The 22,518-nt window shown below is 41.5% G+C and overlaps 1 protein-coding gene across 7 annotated transcripts in view; it reads right to left on the bottom strand.

Annotated features, from left to right (window-relative positions):
• Positions 1–22,518, bottom strand: part of PAG1 (phosphoprotein membrane anchor with glycosphingolipid microdomains 1) — a 96,414-nt gene that overhangs the window by 7,177 nt on the left and 66,719 nt on the right. For 3 of the 7 annotated variants that reach the window (XM_081919804.1, XM_081919805.1, XM_081919806.1), the window contains 6 exons: positions 16,109–16,192; positions 8,582–8,789; positions 7,010–7,061; positions 5,954–6,050; positions 1,933–2,534; positions 100–159 (listed from right to left, as the gene is read on the bottom strand). In XM_081919804.1, coding sequence (XP_081775930.1) covers positions 100–159; positions 1,933–2,534; positions 5,954–6,050; positions 7,010–7,061; positions 8,582–8,706 — 936 coding nt within the window. In that variant the 5' untranslated portion in view covers positions 8,707–8,789; positions 16,109–16,192. The remainder of the gene's footprint in view (positions 1–99; positions 160–1,932; positions 2,535–5,953; positions 6,051–7,009; positions 7,062–8,581; positions 8,790–16,108; positions 16,193–22,518) is intronic. The other 4 variants (XM_081919809.1, XM_081919810.1, XM_081919808.1 and 1 more) reach the window with 2 other exon arrangements.

The raw sequence follows: 22,518 nt of genomic DNA, 5'->3' as shown, positions 1-22,518 counted from the left end.
GGCATCTTTTACTGCACAGATTTGCCCACCATTCTCAGACCTTCTTAATGATACAGCACTTATGCAGAATTATTAAATTTCATGCAAAAAGAATCTCACCTCGTCTTCTGTAAGAGATGGGTCTTCTTCTCGAGATTTGTAGGACAGTGAACTAAGCCTCTGAAAGAGACAGGAAAATAAGCTTTATTAACAGATAGCAGTGATAGGCACCCTGCCTCTAGGAATTAGTACATAATAAATGGTCACTTTCATACTCACGCATTTCAACATTAGCTAAAACCCACACTGCAGTTTCAGAGATAAACAGCCTTAAGGTAAGTAGAGCTTTTAGATGCGACAAAACGTTAGTTATGAGCTTGAGTGGCATAAGGAGGGGTGAATGATCAGCAACATTATAGACTCCAGTCCAGTTCTACTATATTTTTTTAAAATTTTACTGAAATATGTCTATGTCAGTAGAAGTCCATGTATGTACACAATTAAAATGAAGCTGATTGGCCAATCAGAATATTTTCCTTTGGATTTTTCAATGCATCATACCAATACACCTACATTCCATAACTGGGTAATTAATATATATTTTATAGTTTTAGAAAGATTGGTAGGTTCGGTTCAGTTACTGAGGCCTACAAGGCAACACATAAAAAACTCTGAAGAAACAATTAGTTGTTTACTGCAACAACTAATTTATCTCACCATAATTTGCCACAATTTTTCTTTAGGATTTCTACCTTGTGCAGCATAAAAATAAAACCAGCTGTTCAAAATAGGCCTTAAAAATATGTTGTCACTTAAAAACTATTATAAATGTTCAGTTAAAACTTTGAGGATGGGTCAACATAATTTAAATTTCAGTACTGTATGTCAGGCAACATACAATACTCAAAACTGGCAAATTTGGAAAAACAACAATAACCAAGGGCATTTTTACATAAAGAGAGTGATTACCTACCACATCTTAGCCTCATGAGATATATATTCCAGGGATGGGGAAGAGCTGGTAGGTCAGAGCCCCAATTAATTCCCCCAACCCTGTGGGCAAACTTTGACTGGTGGGTGTGAGCACTCATCTGGGAATCACCTGACAGCAGATGGTTGATGGCTGTCAAAGTTCAAAGAAAGTAACCTCATTTGAATGCACACCTTCACTGCCAGTCAGCTGACAGGCACCCAGAGAGTGCAGCTTCAAAAGTGCTGTGTAACTGCCATTCAGAGGTTACAGGAAGCCCCGTTGAAGTCAGTTTCAAGGAAGTGGTTTTTTGGACAACATCTGAAAGGAACACAGGCTGACAGGCCTGAGAGAAGATTTGGAAGATGGGAAAATAAAAAAATCTATTTAATTTGAAACGATGTCATAAAATGCAGCTGGGCTTTTCTGGGTGGAAGTGGAGAAAAACCTTTGGTTTGTCTCAAAATCAGAATGAAGCCAGGACTTTCTTGGATCAGGGGTTTGGAGGCCAGGATTGTTGTTGTTTTTATTCTACTTTTTGTGTAGAATAATGCATCGGATGTAGCAGACGTTGATGAAAAATAACCATTTACATTTCTGCAAACACATTTACGAATGGTTGTTTTCATACTAGCAAAATAACAGTAAAATGCATACAGTCACCTACATTACAGCACTATCTCACTCTTGTGTACATGCATGAACATCCATGCATGCGCACAAACACAATATTGAATCAAAAGTTACAGTAAATGCCAGAAATTTATTGAATGGTCCTGTTTGCTGGGAAGTCTGATTAGAAGGTCAGCAGGAAACACCTGAAAACTCCTATGACTCCTATGACTAATGAACATATTTCACCCTTATTTCCATTATTTATTAATATAGGACAGCATGTCCTATGACAAACACATAGGCATCATGAGCAGGTCTCAATACAGTGGCATGCTCTTCTGCAAATGATTAAGCAACATAAGGTATACCTTGTCAGGTTCACTAGGCCCTTCTGCCACCTCTTCCTCCTCCTTGGCTCCTTTCTCCTGCTCATTCTCATTCTCATCAAGGAGTTTCGCAGGCACTGGAGGCGGAGCTTCATCTTCCAGGTCTGGAGTGTTGCTAAGAGGACTCTCCGAATTAACACTCTGGCGGCTTTTTTTATTCCTGTCCACGGAGGCATACTCAGCTGATTCGACTTTACGCTCGGCAACATGATCAAGGTTCCCGTTAACCACCACAGCAGCTTTGGGCTTGCTGTTACAGCTCTTCTCTGTGCTGGCTGTTGCTGCCAGCTCCTTTATCTCCTTCACAGTCTCATACAAACAGTCCTCAACTATATTTTCTTGGGAGGAGCTGTCTTTCAGCACTTCGTAGGGGCCCTCCATACCTAGACCCTGATCGTTTTCTGTATTTCTTGTAGACAGAATAGTTCCTATGGCATTGTTGGGAGGAATTCTGGGTAGCTCCCTGCTTTGATGACATTTTAAGGATCTTCCCTGACTGTCCTGTTGATCCAGGAGGTCAGTAGCAGAGGTTTGCACTTCTTCATAAGGCTGGATGCAAGCAGTTGTGCTATCTTCTGAGAGAACTAAGGAGGGGGGAATATACATAATATGAGCAACATGAGCCTTTAATGTAAGTGCAGAATATAACATCCATTGTAGAAACCAGAAGGGTCACACCTGAAAAAAGAATAACCTGTTCCAATAAAAAAAATATCCACCAAGGTCCTCAGATACACTGGATTATGTCTACTAACCAGCAGTGACTGGTGCTCACTGGGGCTGCTAGGGTGGAAGGGAAGGAGACTAACAGGACCTGGAATCAACTGATTCTAGTTGTTGTTGTTGTTTATTAGATTTATATACTGCCTTTCATGTTAGGGGACGCAGGTGGCGCTGTGGGTTAAAGCCTCAGCGCCTAGGACTTGCCGATCGAAAGGTTGGCGGTTCGAATCCCTGCGGCGGGGTGCGCTCCCGCTGCTTGGTCCCAGCGCCTGCCAACCTAGCAGTTCGAAAGCACCTCCGGGTGCAAGTAGATAAATAGGGACCGCTTACCAGCGGGAAGGTAAACGGCGTTTCCATGTGCGGCTCTGGCTCGCCAGAGCAGCGATGTCACGCTGGCCACGTGACCCGGAAGTGTCTCCGGACAGCGCTGGCCCCATGCCTCTTAAGTGAGATGGGTGCACAACCCCAGAGTCTGTCAAGACTGGCCCGTACGGGCAGGGGTACCTTTACCTTTACCTTTTCATGTAAAGCTCTCAGGGCAGTTCACAAGATAAAAATACAAGATAAAAGCACAAAAAATAGTTACAACAGAAACAACAAAACAATACCTCTCACAAACACATTTAAAAGGCTGTAGAATATTAATCAGCCCAAGGGCTGGTTGAAGAGGAACATTTTCGCCTGGCTCCAAAAGGTGTATAATGAAGGCACCAGATGAACCTCCCTGGGGAGAGCATTCCACAAACAGGGAGCCACTGCAGAAAAGGCCCGTTATGATGTTGCCGCCCTCTAAACCTCTCGTAGAGGAGGCACACGAAGACGGGCCTCAGATGATGATAGTAGGGTCTGGGTTGGTTCATATGGGGAGAGGTGGTCCTTGAGGTACTACGGTCCTGAGCCATTGAAGGCTTTATAGGACAAAACCAGCACTTTGAATTGGGCCCAGAAACTAATTGGCAGCCAGTACAAGTCAGGCCAGGATTGGTATAATATACTCAAACTGTCTTGTGCAACCTGGCTGCCAAATTCTGCACCAGCTGCACTCCATCTTCCTCCCTGCTGAGTTCCAGAAGTACAAAGCTAAGATCTGGCTATATATTAGAAGGGAGGCAGATGGGGACTGGCTGAGAGCAGGCTAAAGTTGGTGGGCTGGTGCCCCATTTGCCCTAATGGGCCTGCCTCCACTGGTGCTTAACCTTTCAGTCTAGTATTTAAGTCAAGCAAAGATGAAAGCAACAACTATACAAGATCCTCTCTTACTCCTACCTACAACAAAGTAAGCCCCTTTAATAGGGGTTATGCACAGAAAGTTTGATCTCTTTGAAGCATGTATTAGATAATGTCTTGATTAACTAAAGGTGGTGATTTTCTCGTCAAAAAGAACCCTCAGGAAAGAGAAGAGGCAAGGCTGAAGAAACACCCCTTCCTAGACATCTTAATCGTCTTTAGGCTTTGCAATTTAGATACAGCATCACTTGGCAAGAAATGTGCATAAAATTGTCAGAAGACAATGGTTTATTACCTAAATAAAGGAACCTTTTGTGTTCAGATATTATAGAATTCGAAGTTATTGTGACTTCTATGCAACTACCATCACCTAGTTGGCCATGCTACTGCAATTAACAAGTGTACCACTTGTACATTTGGGAATTGTAGCTCTGTGAGGGGAATAGGGGTTTCCTAACAACTCTCAGCACGCTTAACAAACTACAGGTCCCGAGATTATTTGAGGGAAGCCATGATTGTTTAAAGTGGTATGATACTACTTTAAATGTATAGTGCAAATGTAACCTCAAATCAGGGGTGACTTTGTTTTCTCAAGGCAATTTTATTCTCTTAGGCATATATTTAATGTTTTAATTGCTACTTCTGTTTTTATTTGCTGTTTGGCCTGAACTTTGTTGTTAATGTATTATTATTTTTAGTTGCCTTGTATTGTTTTGTGAACTGCATTGGCAGGAAGGTCGTGTGTTTGAGAGCTGAGGAACGAGCCCTTGAAATGAATACAATGTGAAGAAATAATCACACAATCACATCACTTGTTGAGTCACATTTTGAAAGTAGCAATGAGTCTCCCTGGCTCCCTACCCCAATATCCTGAGAATATGCACCAAGTATAGTTATCTAAGCTGGGGATACCCACAAATGTAGGCTTCCACAAAATCTGAAACTCTTGATTGTACAGCTCCCATGGAAGCCTACGAAGACATCCATTTCAGCTTGTATACATAAGGGGTCTAGTGCTGTGTGAGCTCAGAGGTGGGGCCAGTTGCTCAGCTCCACTGTCCCTTTCAATTTGTGGAGCTCATTCATGTGATTAATTACTAGTGCAGAGGGAGAATATCCTTCTACAAGAGATCTTCAATGGCATGGAAGTGTTGAGTTTCCAGCAATGGTTGTGGAACCTGAGAAGACAACAAGTAACTAAAAAGAGTTACCAGTGTGCAGTTCCTTTTCTGAAAAACAAAGTCTTGGCAGGCCTTGTGCATGGCACTGATTTCACTGTCTGGCACCTGTTCCTCCTTTCTTTCAAGCTATCATGTATCTTTAAAATTTAATAGTTAGAGGGAGGTCAGTCCAATATACCAGGCTGTGGAAGACACAGAATATGAATGTATTTATTTTGTGTTTCTAGTTTATAAAAGCTTTCAGCATTTTTTTTTAAGTTACACTCATTTCAAATGTTTAGCCAAGCAGGAAGACTCACTCACTTTTCAATTACCTTCACAATGATTGAACTGAATCATTAAGGATTTTTATAGCTATCTAGTTCACCAAGAATATAATGTGTTAATTTTACCTCAGGATAGCACTGCAATTATAATTTAGTAGTATGTTTCAGAGACTGAAATGTAAGAGCACTTGTGTACGCTGGCATTTCTTATCTTAAAACATATGACCTAGAGGTACTAATTTAAAAAGCATATGATAAATTACTACAATTGCCAGTGAAATGTATACAGGTTATGCAAACAAATAGATGTCTCCCTGAATATTGTTTTCCCATACCCAATCACAACACAATTACCAACAAAATCCCTATCTTTTTAAGCATAGTTGGTTCATTTATTTATTTCAACTATCTGTTACTCTCTCTTGGCTAATTCACATATTCATGTTTCTTGATTGATAATGGAAGCACCAAATGATAACCTAAATAAAAGACTGAACAACACAGATAGAACTTTAATGTTACCTCCACATTATCTCTCACTAAGCATGGTGCCCGTTTGCTGTTGTGAGTGCTGTGAAATCAAATAAATGATAAGTCAGTTCTTACCATCACCATTACTGAGTCCTCCATTTTGTTCACTGCTGGCAAGTGGATCTGTAGCCAGACTTGTGACGGAGTGGCTAAATGCCTCCTTATCTGAAGGCTGCAAAGCAAAATGAATGGATTAGCATATCATTTGAACCAGCTATGGGAAGAGTTATTGTTCAGCAATTACTGTTATGGATCACTGTTAAAACTGTGTTTATGGAAGACAATCTTACTTGGCTACGAAGGATCGCTGAAGAAGAAGACTGTTATGGAATAAATTCTAATTCTCATGCCTTCTATACTGTTTTAGACACCTGTGAAAAATTTAGTTGGCTACATTTCTTTGTAATGGTTGTGGTTTTAGGTATATTTGTTTTTAATTGGTTTGTGGATTTTAGCAGTGTTTTATTTACAATTTTATTTATACACTGCTTGGAGATTTCTTTGATCAAGAGGTTTATAAATTTTCTGAGGTAAGTACCGTATTGGCCAGAATATAAACCACACCGCAAATAAGCCGCACCTTTAAAAACCAAGGCTTATTTGTGGATGCGGCCCGCCTCCCGGCACTACGGCATTCCTGGCACTACCACTCCAAGCCGGCGTCGGGGGAGGCTTGGGAGTGGAGGGCAGGCTGTGTGCCATTGCCCCACACACCCGGGCTGCTTCCTGAGGGGGGGGGGGAGCCACACCACTTTGCCAGCGGCGTCCTCCCCTTTCTCCTTCTTTCTGGTGGCTGGGAGCGGCAGGCGGGCAGCACACTGCTGCCCTGTGCTCCCAGCATGCTTCCGGGGGGGGGGGGGAGCCACACCGCTTTGCTGCACTTTAACTTTTCACAGCCCGAATTTAGAAAAAAGTGTGGCTTATATTCAGGCCAATACGGCAAATAAGGTTCACATATGCTGTAACGCTAAACTATTGTTTGTTCAAACAATGATAAGCAAATGAATAGATTATTAGTCTTAAGGTTCACTGTTATTATAGCTAATAGTATAGACTATGCTAGCCTTCCTCTTATATGTTATGAACTACAGAAAAAGCACTTTCAATAATAAGTGACGGATTCATTTTTACCACATTCATCAGATTCTCATGGTCCCCATTCTGGTGTTTGGGTCTCTTCTCCCTTTAATGTAAACAGAGATTTAGGTGCATTGTTAAAATAAAATAGCAGTTCAAACAATAGTATTGGTGATGACTACTTGCTGGTCCCAATCCAACTAACACCTTCCTGAAATCAACCGGACATGTATATAAATACCAAAGGAAGTTGTTGCAAACATACAGGGCACCAAGTTCCCTTCCATGAGAGTTTCAGAAGCAAGATATTTACATTTCACCACCCTTCTGAACTCAGCGGCAAATCCCACCTCAACTGTAGCTGCACTTCTAAAAATTTATTTCGCTGAAAGCAGACTAATTATGCCATTTAAAATCCACGATGCTGCCCATGCAATGCACAATATGATTCATGTACGCAGTAACTAATTTGCTCCCCGAAGCTTTTCTGACAAAGCATCTGCTTTTAATGTCACCCATTATTATATCAATAGCATCAGTGTAACTTTTCTAGGAAGGAAGGGATTTAGTTTAATTGCACTTCTCAGCAAGTACCTGCTCCACAAATATCCTGGCACCAAATCCAGCCTAACAACATGCTAAATTATTAAAGTATGATTGCCAGATAATGTCTGGCATTAGAATTTGCATAGCTTGTTAGAAATACCCAGCAGACCGATTCTTACAAGAATGTCTTTAGTTTTCATCCTCTTGGAAGTGTCTTAGAGACTTCAGGGATAGAGCATGCAAATGAGGGCAGGAGTTATCAGTCACAAACTTTGGTAAGCATTCTTCGGGGTTATTTTAGTCAGTTCCAATTCAACAGCAGCTTCAGAGTCTTTCCCCCCTCTTGCTATTTTATGTAAACAACAAGGGAAAGGGCAAAGCTATTTATTTTAATGGATATTTCTAGTTGAACATAGCCTCTGTTGTTTGAATAATCAGCAATGCAAAGTGGGCAGCCATAATTAATATGCATGATGAACTATATGCTGGTCTCATTAACAGGCAAAATTGATTGATATTAATTCTGGTTCCAATTCAAACGTACAGCAAAACTGAACTTTGTCTCTTGGATTTGTTCACGAAAACATAATCATTCCTTGATTTTAAGACACTCATTTTAGACCCCCAGCATCCAATATTAAACACATACACTTGTGTCTTATGAAATTATAACCACAATCTTTATTTGGTGTGGTTGCTGCCTGAGCCCAAGCTGAGGGTTTCCATCCTTTTTTGGGGGGGGGTACATTTTGAATTTGGAGTGTGTGCTGAAACAGCCAGTCACAAAACAGCTGCTGTTGGGGGCAGAAGGAGGATGGCAGAACACGAAATGGCTGCCATGGGGTTTGTGGCATAACACAACATTAGACAGCCACCCCTGACAATCTTACATTTACCATGGGAGGTTAGCTATGTTCCGCTGGTCCTGATTTTGTGTAGGTCACACGCTATTGATTTTACACACACACACACACACACACACACACACACACACGCTGTCACTGTCTAAGGGGTCCAACATCACAGTTCCTGTTCATGTCTTTACTGCACCCTGACATTGTATCCTGAGCAAGACCTTACCTATCACAGCTAGAGCATAGGAAGAGCAGGAAACTGAAGACCAGGAGCATTGCCATGGCTGCCAGGCTTCCCCATATGATGATGTGAAGCAGCCCTGTACTTAAGAAGCTATCACCAGGCCCCATGATACAGAAGGGGGGCGCCTTTGGATGGAGGGCAGCTAGTCCTCACAAGACCTTGGCATTTGCGCAGATAAGAGTTCTTCTTTCTGTGGAGCAAAAAAGGGAGGAGAGACATTACAAAGAAGTCCAGTTTAAAGGCTGGGTGTGTTCAAACTCCACATTTATAGCACATTACATTCCCCAAAGAATCTGTTGTTTATCCCTCTCCGAGCTACAGTTCCCAGCATCCTTATCAAGTTACATTTCCTAGGGGGGAAATCATGTGTTTGAAATATATGGCGTGACGGAAGTTACAATTTTAATCCTGCTTTTTTATATTTTCAGAACTACTAACATTTCAGCTACGTTAACCGTCATGAGGTAATCGGAGGCACCATTCTGAATCTAATAGAAAAATGGGAGAGTTTGTTTAAGGTTGCACAGGTGTGTTGCTGTCGGATTGAACTGGCAGCTATCTTGGCCACTATTTCTCCTCACCGATGTGCCTGGAATGATGCTGTATCACAACATAGCACCTGATGAGTTCATGGCAGAGTCAATAAGCAAAACCAGTCACTTCCTGATTAGTAGCTACGTCTTTTAGCCCACTATACTACCCCTAGCAAGGGAGAATGTCTGCATGTGAACAAATTTAGAGAGGGAAATGATGGTATTTCATAGCAATGAATCCAGACTAAATTTGTTGAATTTAAGCCCCAGTGGGAACCAAGCCTGCCAACCATGTTTTCCATGTGGATTTCGGTGGGACCCTAGTGCAGCTAACTTAACAGTGCAATCCTATGCATATCTACTTAAAAGTAAGCCTCCGTAATTTCAGTGGGACTTATTTCTAGGTATGTTGTAGAGGACTGCAACCACAGTCTGGATCCCCCTCTTTAATCAAAAAGAGGGAAACCAATAGGATTATGGGGCTTGAATCAAACAGTAGTTCTACTTATAGGAGGCCCATTGAAATTAATGGGTATGACCAACTTAGACCCATTAATTTCAGTGCATTTAATCTGGGGAGGACTTAGTTGGCTACAACCCTAGAACTGGAAATAAATATATTTTAACAACTCTGGATAAAAGCTAGAAAAGGAAAAGTTGTAAGTATAACATCAATGAAGATGAATTGACACATCTATTTGTCTACTAATTTGCATTAATTGTCTATACAACAGCCAATTTTTTAAGGTTCAGATGTACCAGTTGGATAGTCATACTCAGAAATACTCATTTTAAAAAGCCAAATTGTGCTGCAGTACTGTATTTATCCAGCAAAGGAGCTTTAAAAGCAGATATTCAGGTTGGGTGCTGAACCACACCATGGAAAAATGAGATATACCCATTTGAAATAGCTGCATGTTAGCCAGGGGCATCTGTGGTGATCCTGAAAAGCTTGGCAGCATTTTCATACAACGGTAGTGAAACAAATGTTCTGTTCTGTTCTGTTTTTTAAAAATACAATACCTGTTTCATGTCAGTAAAAGTTCAAGAGTGCCGGCACAATATGATCTCACTCAAAGCTTTTAGGAATAAGACAAAAGTAACAGACTACTGCACAAGTTTACAATACTACACAAGTGATTCATTTGTCCAAAATCACTATGTATCGCCTGGATTTGCCTTCATTTGCCACATGCATGAAGGGATTCTATGCAGTTAAAGTGGCAGAAAGAATGTGCTGCTGTCTGCATCCCAAGGTCTTGTGGTTACCTGAGCCCTGACACCCGTGCATTAGGCAATAACATGGATGACTTCCAAAGAGACAAATTCATGGAGGATAAAAGCTATCAGTGGCTTCCAGCCACAATGGCTACATTGTACCTTCACTGTCGGAAACAGCATGCCTCTCAATTCCAGGTGCTGGAATCACAAGTGGGGAAAGTGCTATAATGCTCATGTCCTGCTTTCAGGCCTCTTATACAGGCATTTGGTTGGCTACTCTAAGAACACGTTGCTGAACTGGATGGGCCTTTTGTAGGCTCTTACATTCTTCATATGGCAGAGAGTAACCTTATGACCCCACACCGTAATGAGCAGTTCTGCTCCTGTGGAAGCAGGCTCTCGCCTTGCAGATGTCCATTCTGAATGCATGGGGGTGGGGGTGGGGGACAAAGATGGCTCAGAAGTTCTGAATAACCAAGGGAACTGAAAATTCTCCATCTTTGCTATTGAAAAAAAACAAGCCTCTCAGAATAAATATTAATTTGCACCAAGCTCTACCTATTTGAAATTAACTGATCTGAAATTCATGAAGAAACAGGGATACAGTGGTACCTCGGGTTACAGATGCTTCAGGTTACATACACTTCAGGTTACAGACTCCGCTAACCCAGAAATATTACCTCCGGTTGAGAACTTTGCTTCAGGATGAGAACAGAAATCGTGCTCCGGCAGCGCGGCAGCAGCAGGAGGCCCCATTAGCTAAAGTGGTGCTTCAGGTTAAGAACAGTTTCAGGTTAAGAACAGACCTCCAGAATGAATTACCGTATTTTTTGCACCATAACACTCACTTTTTTCCTCCTAAAAAGTAAGGGGAAATGTCTGTGCGTGTTATGGAGGGAATGCCTACGGGTGGCATGCCTACGGATTTTCCTCCTCTAAAAACTATGTGCGTGTTATGGTCGGGTGCGTGTTATAGAGCGAAAAATACGGTAATTACTTAACATGAGGTACCACTGTATTTGATTTACAGTGAGCTTCACTCCTAAGTAATTATTTTGAGCTCAAGCATACAGAATTTTCTACTCTCATAGGTAACAAAAGTTTTTAATAGTTCACAAGCTTGTTAAATTTTAAAACTAGAAGTGTGAGCTTAAAGAACAATTCTGGTTGTGATGTTGGAGCAGTTATTGCCTGTAGATGTGCTTGTTCAACTCTTGGGCACAAGGTGGCAGCATTAAACCACTGTTCCCTTTGAGTGCTCCAAAGCAATCACATTTTTGTAGACTCCCAATGCATTGTAACACAAGCCACTTTTTGCACCTCTGATTAACATTTCACAGACATTTTAGTACAATTTAATTGTGGTCTTTTGCACAGAGTTCTGCATGTGATATTAACAAGCACATATTTGTGTCTTGAATGCAACTTCTGCACACGTAAATGCTGTTAACGCGAGAAAATCTATGTGTGAAAATGCCAGAGCTTAGCTTAACCTAGTTGACTTACAGTGGAGTCCCAGTCCAGCACTTCTACACAGGAAGGGGAGTTTGGTATTGTGTTATAAAACCAATATTATCTACATTTTAGTGGATTATTGTCCATATCTGACGCTTTATCCCCCCCTCCTCCCCGGCATTTGTCATATAAGTGGACGGATTATGATAAGATGGCTAACTTGCAGATTCTGGATCTGCAGTTTTTAACACCGATGCTTACTTATCTAAAATTTCATTTCACTACCAGTAACTACCCTACAGGAATGTATTGACAACTTTTAATGCTATCCAGTCTGCTCACAAATGCATATTGTTGCATGCCACCCCAATCTATGAGAAGTGCAAGATTCTAGTGGTTCCCAGCACTTACCCAGGATTCCTTTTGGAATGAGGCATAGCAGAGACTGTGGTATCTTCATGATATATGGCTTATTTACACATATATACATCCTGAGCCTACAATGGAGGGCCTCACAGCATTAGTACCTCAAAAGGGTCTTGTTTTTCTCGTAGCCGCAGCCTTGGATTCAGACAGAAATCAAACATTGCTCTCTAATGTTTTACAGTCGTACATCGGCTCCCAAATGCCTTAGGAGTCAAAAGTTCCGGCTCCCGAACAATCGAAAACTGGAAGTGAGTGTTCTGGTTTCCGAACGTTCCTTTGGAAGCCGAACATCTGACAGGGCTTCCATGGCTTCTGATTGGCTACAGGAGCTTCCTGAATCCAGTCAGAAGCTGCGCTTTGGAAGTCGAACATTTTAGAAGATGAACGGACTTACAGAATGGATTCTGTTCGACTTACGAGGTATGACTGTATTTCTAAGTAGCATCAATTCCCTGCTCTCCACTCTGGCTTTATCTGTTGAGGAAGAGGGGCTCCGTCTGGCACTGAGTTCTTTAATCCCCATCACTTCACCAAGGCTATTTCTTGGAATTAGAAAGCTTGATTAGCTTTTAACACTTCCTGGATCCAGGGAATGGAGAAGGCCGGCACCCTCTCCTCAAACACATAAAAATATATAGAGAGATTGCTTGCATATTAATTGCCACAGCAAAGTTTTAGAGCCATGATAAAAATCCTAAATATAACGAAAAGGCATAAATATACAAGCTTACAGAGAGATCTAGAAGGTGGCTGTGTGAGTCTTGGGTATCTGATTTTAATCCATTCCTGATACCCTACAAGGGAAAGGGAATTTTTTCCCCAGAAGGAGTGTTTAGAGCTTGTCAAAAGGTCCACATGAGAATGTGAACTTATCTTAAGGAATGGAATTTTGCTGGCTGTTTTGCTTATTATTATTTTGGACTAACTTAACAATAATACTTCACTCCAGTGGAAGCTGCGAAGTCATGAGAATTCCACACTTACATCTTTCAAAGCTAGTGTCATTCTGATTATCTGATCTTGAGAGAAGCTTGCTCTCACCACTGTTTCTGCCCTGTCAAAATATGGAAACACTGTACTGCAAAAGGATAATATTTTTTTAATATGTGTCAGGAAAATCCATACAAAGGAAGGACTCCACCATAAAGCCACGGATAAGCACAAGAGATGTGCTAAAACAGGATCAGTCAGTCCAAAAGATTATTGCAAAAAGCATGCATGAGATAATCAGAGATGCAGATGCACTCAAGCTGTCAAAGCTCAGTTTTAACACCTTTTCTGTTTATTAGGGTGTTGCCGTTATTTCTAATCCAATTTACAATGTTCAGTGAACATGTGTGAACTGTAGCTACAAAGATGCTATAAATTCCATCTTTTTAAACACCCCCTTGCTTGATACCAAGGTAAATGAGGCGCGTATGCATAGCCAATTACATTGAATATGGGTATGTGAACACATATGCACACATATATTTTTCAAATGCAAACATGCTGGTAGGTTACGATCCTTTCATTTTTATCTTTTTCAAGGAACACACAATCAGAGAGCTGCTTTTTATTTCTTTTTAAATATGCAATTGGGTCTCCAGGAAAAATAAAGCTGATCATTAATAGTCATTTAAATAAGAACAAATGGTGCCCTTTTCTTATTTTGCCTCTTTACTTATTTTATCATCCAACAATCTGTTTCAGACAAGGAATTTCCTCTTGTTTCCTCAAATTCCTAAATTATCCCTTTGACCTCTGCAACCTGGTACATATTCTTATCATTCCATTGGATTTGCTCTCCCCTCTTGAAGATTTCTGGCAGCTAAGCTCAGAGCTCTTTCCGGTGCCCATTTGTCACGGATGAACTTTGTTCCACCTTTGACAGTGTCAATCAGCCCCTTCTCATGCTCTGAGACATTTTGCTTTTGGAGAATTGTTTGATTTCTTCCCCATTCTCCTCCCTTTCCTCTTGCTTCTCTGGGTGCTGTTTGGCAGGACTTCTGGTCCTTGTTGCACCCCAAGAGTTCTCTTTTTAGGACTCCCCCCCCCCCATATCCCTCTGCTTCTCCTTCAGGACAGCCGCTTTCTTGTCTACACTGGAAATCCAGTCTCATGACTGCCAGGCATACACTTCTGCACTGGAAGTACAAAATGTCCTCATCAGATTCCATTAGTCCTGAGAGAGCACTTCAAATGCCACCCATTTTACCACCATCTCCTTATAGCTCAACTGAAAATCCCAACCTTTGCCCCTCAAATATCCTCCAACTGTTGCATTGCCTGACGGACCCACCGTGGATGGTGCAAGATTTACTGCCGCCTGAAAGAGAATTGCCACTGCTTTTTCTCCAAATCCTGCCTCTGTGTACTGACCTCCCCCTCATTTGCTTTTGCCCCCCCCCCCCATACAGAAGTGTCTTAAGTCCTGGGTCTCCAAACCGACAGTCCCCCACTCTGAGGAAAGACCCTAGGAAATGCAGGGTCCCTAAAGAGTTGAGATGTTCTGGGAGAGATTTCAGCCACCCTACCCAGACAGAATACAGTGGTACCTCGGGTTACATACGCTTCAGCTTACATACACTTCAGGTTACAGACTCTGCTAACCCAGAAATAGTACCTCGGGTTAAGAACTTTGCTTCAGGATAAGAACAGAAATCGCGCTGCGGTGGCAGCAGGAGGCCCCATTAGCTAAAGTGGTGCTTCAGGTTAAGAACAGTTTCAGGTTAAGAATGGACCTCTGGAACGAATTAAGTACTTAACCCAAGGTACCACTGTATATATAAAGTTGTGCAGATCGTAACCTGCATTTTATTACATACATTGCTTAAAGAGAGTTTTCTGATGAAGGTGTCTACGACTTTTTGCCAAATAAAAAGAAACCTATTGTGACCATATTTCAACACAGAAAAGAAAGGCCATGGGTCCACGCAAGGTCTCCTGTGCTCTGAAAACTAGACCTTATGTTTCATTCTGAGCTCATCATGACTTCAAAACTATTGACCTGCAAAGCTGTAGACAGAAAAATCCAAACTGCTTGCTGCCCCCGCTGAGGGTCTCTGAAGCAGCAGAGCTGCCCGCTCACCCACAAACGTGGTTGCAGAAAGTTGGAGGTAGGCAGACTGGGCCTAATCCCTGGGACACCTGCAGTTTAAATAAGGAAATAAATAATTGAGCCCCACTCAGGCCTGATGATGGCTGTGAGAGCCATCATTGGCCACCTTAGCCCCACCATTGGAGCAACCTAATTTGGGAACTTTCATCAGGCTCTACTGGCAGGTATGTCCCATTTGGTGGGTGGAAGGGGGGAGGTCTACAGTCCAGCAGAGGGATGCAAGTGTTACTCTGACAGCAGCCAAGAGGAGGCTGCAAAGTGAGTGGAGGGATGTGCCCGCACAATTGAAACCCCCCACAGTCTGGCATAAGGCGAGCTTGGATTACAGCCTGAGTTAGCCACGCTTCAGATGGAAATTAAATGGAACAGTAGTTCAAATTGCACAGCACCTATCTTGCATGCCAAGGGAACCCAAAAATTGATAGCAGAGGCATCACGGAAGTGTTCATGAATAGTAATAAGGTGATGCGTTGTTTCCTATGGGCTTCACTAACTACTTAATTAATGTCTATAGTGTAGTACTTAGGGAATGCAGCCTTACCTAATAAATGACCACAGCATACATTATTGCCTAATTATGGTATATCATTCTCTCTCTCTCTCTCTCTCTCTCTCTCACACACACACACACACACACACACACACACACACACGAGTTTCAGGAATGTAATTACAGTGTTTATGCATTAAGAGCTTACTGATGCAATCCCTGCCTCCCCTAGTTCCAAATTCTCAATGGTTTCCTGGATATAATATACAGCCATGATCACTTACACTTAAAGAATTCAATTGTTTAGACCTCCACCAGGATTAGAAAAGGGTGATCCGAGTTTGGAATATGTGAGCTTTGGCATCTGCCTGTCAAAAAGAGAAAAAGAAGAAAAAAAACCATATAATTTTTAACATGCAACAATAATTTTAACATTGCATATGTCATGTACTTTGTGAATTTGTGTGCAATGACTTTTGACATACTATATTTGGTTTTTTAGTTTGTTTTTATTGGAGTGATGTAATTCCAAAATGTATCTGCAAGCGGTATATGGCGAAATTTCAATTAAAATGGTTTCAAACAAGAAAAAGAAAAGAAACAGCTGAGGATTGATTTCCTAGCAAGAAGGTAAACTGTATTCTGGAGTCCGGCAACCAAACCAGTCATAAAAGCAGAATGAATTTGGATGCATTTTTTTCACCCTCACATTTACTTATTTTTTGACACATGGTGTAAGGCCAGTGCCACTTAGGCAGGGAAAATGCACGCTGATAGCTTTTTAGCTTGATGTATGTGTGGAGAAGCAATAAAAAGCCCAGAAATTAAAGCTCTCCTCATGAAATGCGTTTTTCAGTTGTGACACCATAAATTTGTGACAGCTGACAGTTCCAGGAGAGGCAGAGCTAATTCAATTTTAAAAACGTTGTTTGCAGAAGCACTTTGACTGTACATAATTTTACCTTGCTAATTAAAGCAGTTGAAAAGGCTTTTAATGTGTCAGTGCTCCAGCCCTTGCTGTCCTTGACAATATTTTTCACTTCATCTTGACTACACATGCCATCCATTCTCAAGATTGCATCTGTTTCTCTGACCAATTTCTCCATTTTCCCCTTGGGACATCTCATGCCAGTAGACACACCATAGTCTTGGGCAGTTTCCTTGAGGAAACTGAGTAATACCTGTAGCTTCCTTAAGCTGTAGAATACTTTTGCGGAAAGTGTCTGTATATGAGCAGAACTGAAACCATGATCACCACACCAGGCATCTTAGAATAATAATAGAATTGTAGACTTGGAAGGGACCCTGAGGGTCATTTAGTCCAACCCCAATGCAGGAATTGCAGCTAAAGAATCCATGACAGATGGCCATGCAACCACTGCTTAAAAACCTCCAAGGAAGGAGAGTCCACAACCTTCAGAAGGAGTCTGATCTACTGTCAAACAGCTCTTACTGTCGGAAAGTTCTTCCTGATGTTTAGTCAGAATCTCCTTTCTTGTATCTTGAAGCCATTGCTTCAAGTCCTCCCCTTCAGCTCAGGAAAAAACATTCTTGTTCACTCTTCCATGTGACAGCCCTTGAGATATTTGAAGATGGATATTGTATCTCCTCTCAGATTCCTCTTTTCTAAGCTAAACATACCCTGCTCCTTCAACTGCTCTTCATAAGGTTTGGTTTCCAGACCCTTTATCACCTTAGTTGCCCTCCTCTGAACACATCTTGTCAACATGCTTCTTAAGTTGTGGTGTCCAGAATTGGACATAGTATTCCAGGTGTGGTCTGGCCAAGGCAGAATAGAGTGGTACTATTCCTATTACTGACCTGAAGACCATACTTTTGTTGATGCAGCCTAGAATAGCATTAGCTTTTTTTTTGCTGCTGCATCACACTGTTGACTCATGTTAAGCTTATGGTGTACTAAGACCCCTAGATCCTTTTCACATGTACTACTAGTAAATCAGGTGTCCTCCATCTTATATTTGTGCATCTAGTTCTTCCTGCCTAAGTGTAGAACCTTACATTTGTCCCTATTTAAACTCATTTTGTTAGTTTGTGCAGAATTCTCCAATCTGTTAAGGTCCTCTTGAATCTCGATTCTGTCTTTAGTGGCATTAGCTATCCCTCCCACTTTGGTGTCTTCTGCAAATGTGATGAGCATCCCCTCAATTCCTTCATCAAAGTCGTTTATAAATATGTTGAACATCTGAATTACAAACAGATGGAATTTAAAGAAACAAAAGACTCAGAAATTTCATTTAATCCCTCCATATGTTGCTGAACTACAGCTTCATTCATCCCTGATAGTTGGCCAGAATGACAGGGTGTGAGCTTTCCAATATTTAGAAAAACAAACAACTGAAGATTTCACTTCTTATGAACTCAGCACAACTGAAAGCAGCAGTTTACAATCACTTTAGGTAATCTTCCAGATGCATTTTGAAACACACTGCTTTCCGCTAGCATATGCATGCCACAGGTACATTATGACTTGTTTTACTTCTGGAACACCCATTTATAATAAATAAAACACAAACTGAATTTGTGTTAAATTGTTTATATTTGCACTATGTTCAGTTTACTGGCCTCCCTCCCTCCTGCACAAGCAGAAATATAAAATCACACATTCTGCCCAAGGCATTGAAGCAACGAGAGCTATCCCATGGCCCTGGGAGAACCATTTAAAAATTAGTAGGTTTCCTTTCCCTTTAATCTGGCAGGATAAATATAATTATAAGATCTAATAATCTGCTACTAATATAATATTGGAAATCTTCACAGCTAAAGCATCACTCCTTCCAAACATAACTGGGTTAATTTTCTTAATAATTATGAAGAGGGGACATGGAGAGACTTTTCATAACATTTTGCATGGCGAGTGAGTTTCCAAATCTGATAAACCCAAAATAGCAGCCACACACATATCCTGTCATACTTTCTTAGAAGCTGATTGAATCTTACATGGAACTGCACTTAAGACTTCTGTTTGGATAAGGTCTCCTGATAAGTATGCACATCACCAAGTAACATATCATATGCTAGCTCACAGTCAGACTCACATGGCCCAAAATGAGAAGGGTCTGGAATTTTGCAATCAAACATTTAAGAGAGATCCCCACAAAACTTGAGGGAGGAAAAAGGAATAAGCATGAACAAATGTTATAAACACTCAAGACACAATAGCCCCCTGACTTGGGTAGCTGCAGCCAGTTAATACTCAGTTTCAAACTCATCATTGCTAAGGCCCTCAGTTCTTTTCTGTTCAGACTGGCTAAATTTCTACATATTCCAACTTTTCAAGTAAGCTAGCCAAAAATAAGCGCTGCATTTTAAAAAAAATAAGGAAGGGAAACATAGAGCTTGATAAATGGCAGATGCTCCTACAGAACAGGATGAGCAGGGTTCCGCAAGACACTATTAGCAATCGTGTCCTGACCCATAGTTAGATGCCCTGGAAGATGCTGGTTTACACAGAATGTATAAAGAACTACTTGAACTACTAGGCACAGTGGCTTTGTTCTACCTCCACTATACCAGTTGCTGAATCACAGGTGGACAGAGTGCTGCTTAGCTCATGTCCTGCTTGCCGACATTGGCTACTGTGAAAACAGAATGCTGGATGAGATGAGCCATTGGCCTGATTCAGCAGGCTCTTCTTATTATGGTCTTACCTTCTTATGTTAACCTTTTCTCAGTATGGTTGAGAAGCTCTACCAAGCTTGGTCCTTTTAGACTAGCTCAGGGAGTGCACAGCTTGCATTATACAGATCTTTTTCGACTGCCTAGTACCCAATATTTTGACAAAAGTTAGAGGACACTCTCTCAAGTGTATAGCAACTCGCATAACCTGCTAGCCTCCCCAAAGTCTGAGATGCAACAGGAAACTTACAGAAATTTGGCTCATCTTTATTAAATAATGTGCATGCAAGGCTTGGAATCTACACTGACACTATATAGCTAGAACATTACTTGTCATTTTGCAAGCGACACTTCAAACATCATCTTGACAGTTAAAATATCCTTCTGTCTGCTGTGATTAGTTTCAAGGCCATTTTACTTTATGGTACTTGCAAGGTACCTTTATGGTACATTTGCTTCTCTTGAAGTATTTTAATTGGATGGCAAGCTGGCTCCACTGTAGTGACTTTAGCTATCTAAAGCAGTCCAGCAACCTGAACTGTATGTCAAAGATGCTCAGGACTGAATCACTAGTTGCTTCTGCAGGTGCCTGGAGACATGACTTGTTCGCAGTGTTTTAATTATGGATGTTTCTGTTTTAATCTTTGTGTAACTGACTTTTAAATTTTGTTAACCAACTTAGAAGCCTCTTGTGCCATTAAGTGGCACACAAACCCACCCTGTAATAAAAGGGAGGCGGTAGTCTCCCCCCCATTTGCCTGAGCGCTTATGTGCTGCTTTCAGACATTTTCAGTACAACTCAGCAGACTCGTCATGTGATAAGCAACAAGTATCACTATTTTGTGTGGGATAAATGGAAGTGCAGTTTGACCTTAGGGCTTAGTCGTATTATTAGAGCAAACAATCTGCTATGCTCTTGTACAGCAGCTTCTGTAAACAGACAGGCGGCAAACAAAGGGGGAGCTTTACAGAGTTTAAAATAGAAAATTGCCTTTGCATTAACAGGCTTATGGCAAGGTTACTTATGGCACATTTGCCTTTAGGACTCAGCAGGCGTGCAGTGCAGCATATTGTGTCAAGCCATCTGCTGAACAGGCAGAATCGATCTCAGAGTCTGTGTGTCCTGCTTCGCTTGCAGATTTACCCACTGTGACTAAATACACCCACAGAACTCAAGTTTTTTTTGGGAGGGGGGGAGGAACTCCTCCAAACAGTTGGATTTGACCTTTCCAGGGCTGGGTGGCAGAAACTTAACATTTTCTATTTTCAAGGGAGAAAAGAGATAAGCTCTGAACACATTTCAAGGAAAATGCAGTTTGAAAGCTTTGCTCTTTTCCAAATCTGAGCTTCAAACAAATTTCACATGGTAATTATAATAATTGAGATGTCAAAAGCATTTTATATTTACATGGTGCTGTATAAATACTGACTAATTAAGGTTCACCATGGTTTTGCTGGGAGAATAAAAGACTGCATCTTTTTTTTGGATCTGAATGAGAAGGTTGAAACAGAGACAACACTAGTTGCACACATGAAACTGGGATTAGAGGTGGGTCCTGAAGGGTTTTCTTTTCTATTTTTTAACACCTCAAGCAAAAAATATATATAAATTACACTCCTCTGCTCTAGACTGGAATTCTTTTTACAAATTACACCCACATACATCCCATATAAAGAAAACACACACACATATTGCTTAGAATTTGCCACCTGAGGTAGACTGCTTCACATTACATCGTGGTGAGGTCAACCCTGAATTTGTCACTCCTAGTCCGTTTCAGTCTGCTGAAGAAAGCTGGGAAGAACTTGGCAGCCACACAATGTTCCTGTTCCAAATACTGAGTGACAAGAAATCTGCTTTCTGAGAAACCCTTTGCCAAACGTCTATTACTCAGGAAGAATCATGCTGACTTCTTGTCAGAGTCAAATCTGCCTCAGATGCTCATCTAGCTCTTGCTACATTGCTGCACCCATCTTTGGACTACTGTAATGTGTTCTTCATTGGGATACCTTTTAAGGTGACTCAGAATCTCAACTAATCTAGAATGTGGCTGCTAGACTGCTGGCTGTGAGTGACCGCTGGAACCATATGACACCAGTCCTAAGGGATCTACTCTGGCTCCCAGTACATTTCCGAGCACAATTCAAAGTGTCAGTGCTGTCCTTTAAAGCCCTAAACGGCATCGGCCCTGTATACCTGAAGAAGCGTATTCAACCCCATTGTTGAGTCTGGACACTGAGGTCCACCTCTGAGGGCCTTCTGGAGGTTTCCTGCGAGAAATGAAGTTACAGGGAACCAGGCAGTGAGGGTCTTCTTGGTAGTGAAGCCTGCACTGTGGAACACCCTCCAGTCAGATGTAAAACAGATAAACTACTATAAGACACTTAGAAGACATCTGAAGGTACCCTGTATAGGGAAGTTTTAAATGTTTGATGTCTCGTTGTGTTTTTATATTATGCTGGAAGCCGCCCAGAGTGGCTGGGGCAACCCAGATATAAATAATAAATGATTGCTATTATTTGTTGGTGCTACAGAATGTGGGGAAACCCAGTCAGGAAGACTCTGCCAGGAATAATGCTAAGGCAGGCTTTCCTAAGGGGAAGGGATGCAGCTCAGTGGTAGAACAGCTGCTTTGCATGCAGAAGGTCCCAGGTTCAGTCCCAGGCACCTCTAGGTAGGGCTGGGAAAGAATTCCGTCTGAAACCCTGGAGTGCCATTACCAGTCAATGTAGACAATGTTAAGCTAGGTGAATCAATGGCTTGATTCAGTGTTAGGAAACATCCAGTGTTTTTAGATTCCTGCTAAGTTTCTGATCCTAAACCTCTGATGGATCTGATGGATTCCTGAAAGCTCTAAGGGGTTTTCTAGTGGTTAGAATTGGTGATTCTGCTCAGGTTCTGATCTCATTGTGCAATGATGAGACACAACAGGCCACTGACAGCCCCATCAACTCGGACTGGTTATACAGTGGTGCCTCGCAAGACGAAATTAATCCGTTCCGTGAGGCTCTTCGTATAGCGGTTTTTTCGTCTTGCGAAGCAAGCCCATTGACAGCT

Source organism: Podarcis melisellensis (genome assembly GCF_964234715.1).
Source record: "Podarcis melisellensis genome assembly, chromosome: 7".
Classification (NCBI taxonomy): domain Eukaryota; kingdom Metazoa; phylum Chordata; class Lepidosauria; order Squamata; family Lacertidae; genus Podarcis; species Podarcis melisellensis.
The sequence above is the reverse complement of the archived record's forward strand: the minus strand, read 5'-3'. Positions and strand labels throughout refer to the sequence as shown.